This window comes from Dermacentor silvarum, unplaced genomic scaffold, assembly GCF_013339745.2.
Source record: "Dermacentor silvarum isolate Dsil-2018 unplaced genomic scaffold, BIME_Dsil_1.4 Seq1021, whole genome shotgun sequence".
In the NCBI taxonomy this organism is placed as follows: domain Eukaryota; kingdom Metazoa; phylum Arthropoda; class Arachnida; order Ixodida; family Ixodidae; genus Dermacentor; species Dermacentor silvarum.
In genome coordinates, this window is record NW_023605460.1 from 7994 (window position 1) to 15949 (window position 7956).

Consider the following 7956-nt stretch of genomic DNA (forward strand, 5'->3'; position numbering starts at 1 on the left):
ACTTAACGCCGTTAGGAGACAGCTTGGACGGAAATACTGGCATCGGATATTTATGGGGCGCAACTCGACAATTACAGAACGTAGGTGGCAGCCAAACAGGCCAAACCTCGAGGCTGGTGCGGTTTGCGAGTGTGCGTGGTGTGCCGTCGAAGCGCGCAGACCCCGCAGACGACTTGTTTTTGTACTGTCTCTTGGCGGATCGAGTCGATATCTAGTCGGTCTTAACCTCCGAAAACGAAACCGAAAACGTATTATGACTATGCTGTACGCCTTCATGCTCGCTGAACCTTGCGAAACAGTGCTCCGATAGAGTACTTACGAATCATTATTTACTTCATTTCGTCTATAAAGAATGTAGGGCAAAGTTGGTTCTTTATTCTATGGTAGCACTTTACTAGCGCGTGTGGGTCCCTCAGTACATGGTCTCAATGGTCGCTTTTATTAAAAGAGCTCAATGAATTAGCTGCAGTCAGCCACTCTGGGGTGAGGGTGTGTTGAGAAAAAGCGGATAACGAATGAAATAAGTGGAGAAATTCATTTTATTCTGCATCTCTCGAAAGTGTACAAAGACCAGTCTCTTCTGCAGCATCAGGGTTCAATGTGGCACATACCATGTATGGACAGCACAGCGTAACTCCAATGCGGCACTGAAAATGAAGGGCAGCTCATTATTGTGAAGAAAGTGGCCATTAACTGTACTTACAGCGTCTCCTTCCAAACTGCAAGGCTTCGACCCAAACGAGTAATCGTAAAACATGGGGTACAAACTTGGGTCGTATTCAAAATCGGTCGGAGACACTTTTGAAGAGCTTTGCGGCTTTGCCTCCAGGTCTTCCGCTTCACAGAATGTGATGAAGAGCATCAGGATGATAACTGTAACGATAAGTGTGGCGCATACCACGGCTATTTGAGCATTGCAGAAAACTGCAATGCACTTATTAGCAGCTTGGCACGTTCAGATAGAGTCATAGAGTGCTCTTAGCAATGCTCCCGATGGCATCAACATCAGCATCATTGTTTAGTTTCGTTTATCGTCGGAGTTATCGCGTTATCGCCTTTATAAGTTCATGCGACTTTTTCCGACACTTAATTTTCAACCTTCAGCCGCTTCGCAGAGAAAAAAACAAACACTATGACAAAGGCGTTATGTTTTATACGCCGCTCGCTCGCTTTCCGCATCCTTGACGTAAGGTTGTCGGTGCAGAGGCGGCTACATGGCGACGCACGAAGCAGTCGATTCCGCATTGTGCGCAAAGCTTCGGCGATTTGCGGTGGTGCCATCTGTCTCGGAATTGGGGGTTACATAGCGTGGACTCGTGAACCTGAATCTTTCCAAAAGGTTCTTGCTTCTTCTCCCAATACCGTGGAGTCGCTGACTGTGAGTGATTGCTCGAAAGTTTCAAGGCGGCAAGCGCAACTTGAAAACGCGATCAACTATGCTCACGAGCTACTTGCACGAAAGAAGGTATACGGCCAGCGTTTTGGTTAGACATACCATGGAATGACAAGAATTCTGAGCTGTGTTTCCCACGAATGAAGTGTGCAAAATATTTTTTTATGCTCTTCCATTCCAGGACGAATGGGGTGTACCTGGCATCGCCGTGGCTGTGAGTGTTGACGGCAAGACAGTTTGGACCGAAGGTGTGCTCTTTATGCTAAACTCGGCTTCATACCATCACCAGCGCGCGTACGCGCACACCTCCGAAATATGAAAATACAGAAATTTTGATAACTTAATGACAGGAGCAGTTTGCAAAAACGATTGATTTTGCAAAGCACGCGCAAAGCAGTTGCAAAAGACATTTGCCTACGTACTGCGTAGTTTACCTTTGGTGACGTTCCTTTACGTTTAGACAGGCGTTAAAAAGAAAATGGGAAGAAGTCGGCTTCTATTAATGTGACCCCAGCGAACCGTACACACCTGGTTCAAATTATCCGAAAGTGCGAATCAAGACTGCATGCTCGGGCACATTTTAGCACTCTTGAACATGGTCAATTAAGAGATGCGTCAAGCTAACGGAAGTAAGTAAATTAAGCTATCGTGCGGCTCTGGTACTGCCACAGTTAAAAACAGATTTTCTTGTGTACTCTAATTCTTGTGAATTTGTGGATGGTATGGGTATTGTTTGTAACAGACGTGTGCTCTTGCTCTACTCCACTTAGGTCTCGGCTATGCTGATGTTGAAAATAGAGTGCCATGTGGGAGCCAAACAGTGATGCGCATAGGTAGCATCAGCAAGCCAATTGCGATGATGACTGTTGCAAAGCTGTGGGAAGAAGGGAAGATTGATCTGGACAAGCCTATTCAAGATTACGTGCCAAGTTTTCCTAAGAAAACATTTGATGGCAAGCCAGTGAGTTGACATTGCCGTCTCACTTATCCAAGGATGCCTGTAGATGAACTTGTTGGGCAAGTTGGTCAACCATTGTGATGTAAGAAAGTGAGTGCATGCGCACAAGAGAGGAGATGAAACATTATTTCAGAAGTGGCATTTTGTGCTTGTCTTTCCATACTTGGGTATATTCATGTGCTAGCCAGTTACATTGCTATTTAAGTTACTGATGTCCGTAGAATGTCAGATGGCCTAACTGTAGCAGCTGCTAAAGGAAAGGTCTTGTTGCTGTGAAACCCTAGCTATATTCTCGTTCATGTAAGATGTGGGTTTTAATGTTTTCTTGCAATGTTGCCTTTGTTGTTTGCTTAATAATGTACTCAAAGCTAGAGCACAGGAAATATAACTCAGACTAAGCTGACTGCAATGTCTTTGCAAGCATTGATTGACAAGGTCAAATGAGCATATGCTTGAAAAGATATACACAAGGTGATGAAAGATGCTTGGGATATTTCCTGCCACTGTGTTCAACTATTAGGCTGATGTTGTCTCACAATGAACTGAAAAGCCTGTAATACTGTATTCAGTCTACTGTATGACATATATACAAATCAAAGTTGCCATTGAAACACCCAATTAAGACCGCAGCCGTGGTCTAACGGTTAGGGCGTCCGACTCGGCTGCGGGAGGTGGTTCGTTTGAAACCCACCGACGGACACCCACCGGTAAAAATGGGTACAGGTGCACCCCGGCCAGGCGCCCGGCTTTCCACAGGGTGTGCGCCTGGGAGAGGCCTCGCAAACCCCGCTGCGCCCTTCTCCCCCCTTGGGGTGGGGATTGGCAAAACCCCGTTTCGAACAAAACCCAGCCTGCAAAGGTGGTTCGTGATACGTGGTTTTTCCACGTGTTCGAAAACTCCAAGAAAGCCGCAGTCGTGCGTGCGAAAACTCACAAAGCCCACATGGCGCGTCTCTGACGTCTCTCAAACCAGATATCAAGCTAAGTTCAATACAGCCTTGAGTTATAATGCTGAATGATACAATGCTTTCTTACATCACAATGGTTGACCAACTGCCCCTATGAGGAGTGAAAATGATGCTTCAATTTTTTTGTTCATTTCTTGATGTAAGAACTACGCTGTTCACACCCTGCTACCGCACAGATAAATGGCTCGATATGATGATGATGATGTGTGCATTTTATGATTAACACATGCAAACTGATTGCAGGTTGTAATCACCTTGAGAGATCTGGTTTCTCATGTTGCTGGGATACGTCACTACGCCAATTCCAAGAACAGCCCACCTACAAAAGATGCAAATGGTGTAAGTAGGGCTAAAATGTAGAACTTGTACATCATATATGTCCTATAGCCAAGCTGTGACTAGTGCACTCTAACAAATACAAACGGAGGATGTAAGTGGCCATGGTGACTTACTTGCACATGTTTTCAATCTGTCTTTGTTATGGTGTACTGTAGCTTAACTATAGCGCACTTCATATTTAGCTGAGGATACTGCAGAAGTAGTGCTATCATTGAAATCTCTCTCTGCGTATTTTGCACTGCAGTTGTTCTTGATCTGAGAAGCTTTCTATGGACTTCATTTATTGCTACTACAATTTGTGGATGTAAGGGTATGCCGAATTATATTAGTGCACCTTTGAGCTTCCAGTATGCAACTTACTTTGTTTTGACCATGACTGTGGCTGTTGGTCACAGAAATGTGTCGCTCTGCTTATTCGATGTTAAATAGGTTCAGATATGCGGTCTTCCATGTAATAATTACGTCGTATCTTGTGACATAAATGTATAACACATAATGCTACATCAATTTACAAGATGCATATCATTATTTTCCCTTCATATGTGATGCACTGTTTCTTAATTGTGAATGGGAGTAGTGAAAGAAGTCTCCATAGCCGTTGTTGCATTTCCTGCTATGTATGAAACAGTGTATAAATCACCAGCTGAAGACCTGTATCTTGCTCATTTGTCTGTTCACTGTGAAACAACCCTAAACACCAATGCACTAGTTGCCCGAATCGCCGTTGCTACTTTCTGTCGAATGTTTTTCAAATGGCGCATGCTGGCTCGCCTCTGAATCATAACTCGCCGAGATCTGTCCTGTGGATGTCATAAATGAGCTTTAATTAATTGGAGAGAGGGAGCTTTCAGTGATAGATTTACAAGAAGAGACATGCCTATAACTTGATTCAACATAAAGGCCTAGCACAGGATTTCGGTGTGCTATAGACTCTTTTAATGTTTACGCGTGCAGGTCCCAAAAGACTTCTGGTTTTGCCTTCTGGAACAGCCTGCTAAATTTAGTGGGCAACGAAGAGAATACAAGTTGCAGTAACCTGCAAATATATAGGACCCTCCAGCTGGCACCAGGTTTGCTACACAGTTAAAGTGTTGTTTGGTAAATTAATTTTACTTCTGAACATACAGGAAAAATACATACATGAGATTGATGCATGAGGAATGTTTATTATACTCAACACATCAGAAACATGTACCTATAGTCATAAGTACGACATGCTTTCTTTTCTTTGGCAAACTTAGGTGCCACAAAACTTGTGGCCAGAAGTTTTCTAAGGTCACAAACACACTGCTACAGCACAGATAAATGGATCTATACGTGTGCATTGCTTGAACTGTTCCAGGGAGATGCGGAGTTCCCAGAGGTTTTTAACAAGAAGAAGTTTAGCACTACTGAAGAGGCGCTGGAGATGTTCAAGAATGATCCTCTCCTGTTTGAACCAGGTAAGCTCCATTGCTTGCAACTGACTTGAAACCATCAGCAAATAGCGGTACTTGCATGGAGTCGTCCGCACGCTATGTGGCACTATATCTTTGGCAAACAGGTACAAAGTACCATTACACCACGCATGGCTGGACGCTGATTAGTGCAGCGGTTGAAAACGCAAGCAAGGAGCCCTTTGCAAGCCACCTGAGAAGGCTGCTGAAGACGCTTGGCATGAACAATACAGTCCTGGACCAAAATGAGCCTATTATCTACAACCGTTCAAGGTGAGCCGAGTGGATAAACTATTAGGAAAGCATCAGAGTGCACACACAAAATCGTCAAGTTTATCAGTGTTATCTACTGGTAGATAGAAGAATGCAAACTTGTGTGCCTGCCTGTCTTTGTGCATATTACATATGCTGTATGAACTCGCCATGCAAAGCATTGCAGAGGGTTACGAAGTGCACTTACTGTGTGTTCTGTCCTCTTTCCGTGACTGATTTGTTTAATGAGATACTAGAACTATGGTACTACACTTTTAATACAACTTTTTAGCACTTTCTATGGACAGAGAAAGAGTCTGATAAAACAGGGAATCGCAAGTACTCCAAGCCCTGCTCGACTGGCTTATAGTGGCAAGAGCCGAAATTAAGGATAAGGATCTCCAGAGACATTTGTTCTTGCAAACAACTACTTTCTGTTCCCCAGGGCATACACAAAGCAGAGTGACAAACTGTGGATTAAGCAAAGTGTGCTGCAATATGGATTTACGACTTTCTTTTATGTTAGCATAAGCAGCTGCAGAAATCTTTTCAGTTGCCACCACATGCTGCGTTTGTATTTAAACTAATAGCATTTGTGCTGGCATCGAAAGGCATACGGTGCGAGCTGTGTGAGGTCAAGCAACGCAGACAGTGTTCCACATGCCTTCAATAGCAATGAGGCATTAGATTTAAGTTTAGAATAATACTTTGTATATTTACTCGCACTTAAAAAAACAAATGTACAGGCAGCCATCGGCTTCCTTGTTCAAGACTTCTAGGTCCACACTTTTACCGTTCTTTTCTTTTTTATATAATTTTAACAGGTTGTCACGCAGGTAGTATAAAAGTTGTATGGTGGTTAATGAAATGGTACGTAGCCTGTTTTAACTGTAGGCATGGTTAACAGTACCAGTCTTAAGTCAACGCAGCCTTGTTCCTAAGGCAAACCTTTCTGCTTTTTGTCGTTCAAGCGTCCATCCCATATTCTATCTCTCTGAACTACTAAGAGCTTGCTCTCAGCTACATTGCTTGCTAATGCAGGTTCTACGCCCGTGACAAAACGGGCTGCCTTGTGAACACACCCAGTGTGGACTGCTCGTACAAGTGGGCAGGTGGCGGCCTTCTTTCCACCGTGAATGATCTCGTGCACTTTGGCAATGTCATGCTGTACTGCGTCCAGGCTGACGGGAACAAGTACAAGGCTGGCTACCTGCGGCCAGAAACCGTACGCATGCTGTGGACCCCACATGCCAAGGCGCACAACAACTGGGACAAAATATTCTTCAAGAGCTATGGCATGGGATGGTCACTGACGGAAACGGGCGAGAATCCTGGTGGCTGTGTTGAGTGGCCCGCGTTTGCGGCATACCACACGGGATCATCTGTTGGTGGCACGGCGGCACTCGTGTTGTTGCCTTCCACGTGGAATCCCGAGGAAACCATCAACACAACTCGGGCGAACTCTCCAAGCCCTCCTAGAGGTGTAGTTGTTGCCGTGATTGGCAACATCTCCAATGCTGGTTACGGAAACATGGCTCTTGGGATTGCCAGGCAGTTTGCGGAACTCTGCTCTTAAGAGGACGCAGTGATAGGGTGCTGGCTGGTGTGACACATGCCAAGAATGAATAGGTGATGGGAACGCTCAGGCGGCTGCCTTAATCTCCGGACTGTCTTTTAGCATTATTATTGTAATTATTGTTTGTCAGCCGTTTGAAACGGCTATGCCCATTACTTATGAACATCTGTAGCAAATGTCACTTTTTTACAAAGGAAGCTTTTCCTTCATTCCATGTGCCATCTTACCATGTGCAACTATAAGGTTAAGGAATTCGAGTATCCTAAAACCTTTTAAAACTCATGAATGAATAACCAAAGTTTTATAAATGCGCACTTGAACATGCTTTGTGTCTATGGCTTTTCACATATGCATGTAGTAGTTTCTAAGTATTGCATGCGATATATATTATCAGTAGCTCTTTTACTGCCTTTTGGTCATTTTCTGTAGGCCAATTTATAAGCACCACCAAATGGAGTACTCGTCAATTGCGTGGCAAAATAATATACAACAGTTTCCATTAAAAGGATTTGAAAAGGTGACGTTTCAATATGGACATTTATTTCTGCATGCACTGTTTTCTCACAGTTGCTTTTTTGTTCTTTGTTTATGAATGCAACTAGTAATGTCAACATCTTGTATGTGACATTATGAGTAGCTGCACTATTTCACTTTCGTTATTTTCTGCATGCCAAATTTACATGTGGTAGTGCTAGAAATAAAAAAAAGACAGCATTTCTAGTACCAACAAATGTGTGGCAAAGGGTAGGAGGACCACTGAGACGCATTGAAAGGCAAATTTTCACATGGGATGTCACGCTCAAAGGTACAGTCTTTTCACAGTCGCTTTTCCAAGTTGCAAACTAAATTTGAATGCAAGAGTTCCATGGCTAGTGAACTTGATGGTTGGTTATGTGCATTGTAAAGAAGACCTAAAGGGATGCATTTGTAAAGGGCATGTGTCATAACTAAAGTCAGAGTGGGGTACACCATGATGGACAATATCGTCACCTTATGGGACAAACAGAGACCAAACTACAGGAAAGCATTTATGT

At 43.7% G+C, this 7956-nt stretch overlaps 1 protein-coding gene across 2 annotated transcripts; it reads left to right on the forward strand.

Moving 5' to 3' along the window:
• The first annotated feature begins 606 nt into the window (after positions 1 to 606).
• On the forward strand, positions 607 to 7461 carry LOC119434359 (serine beta-lactamase-like protein LACTB, mitochondrial). Of its 2 annotated transcripts, none has more exons than XM_049659458.1 (7): positions 607 to 875; positions 1575 to 1641; positions 2164 to 2354; positions 3563 to 3658; positions 5001 to 5100; positions 5202 to 5367; positions 6388 to 7461. In XM_049659458.1, the coding sequence occupies exons 1-7, from the start codon at positions 756 to 758 to the stop codon at positions 6920 to 6922; spliced, it is 1275 nt and encodes a 424-aa protein (XP_049515415.1). In that variant the 5' UTR covers positions 607 to 755; the 3' UTR covers positions 6923 to 7461. The 2 variants fall into 2 exon arrangements, with proteins under 2 accessions (XP_049515415.1, XP_037557454.1); XM_037701526.2 differs by lacking the exon at positions 607 to 875 and adding an exon at positions 1014 to 1465.
• Positions 7462 to 7956: the final 495 nt, after the last annotated feature.

Excerpts from the sequence above, each read along its gene's own strand:
- LOC119434359 (XM_037701526.2), top strand. The coding sequence starts at position 1,133 with ATGACAAAGGCGTTATGTTTTATACGCCGCTCGCTCGCTTTCCGCATC. Across the intron at positions 1,466-1,574 it reads AGCTACTTGCACGAAAGAAG|GACGAATGGGGTGTACCTGG; the intron begins GTATACGGCCAG and ends CTTCCATTCCAG. Across the intron at positions 2,355-3,562 it reads AAACATTTGATGGCAAGCCA|GTTGTAATCACCTTGAGAGA; the intron begins GTGAGTTGACAT and ends AACTGATTGCAG.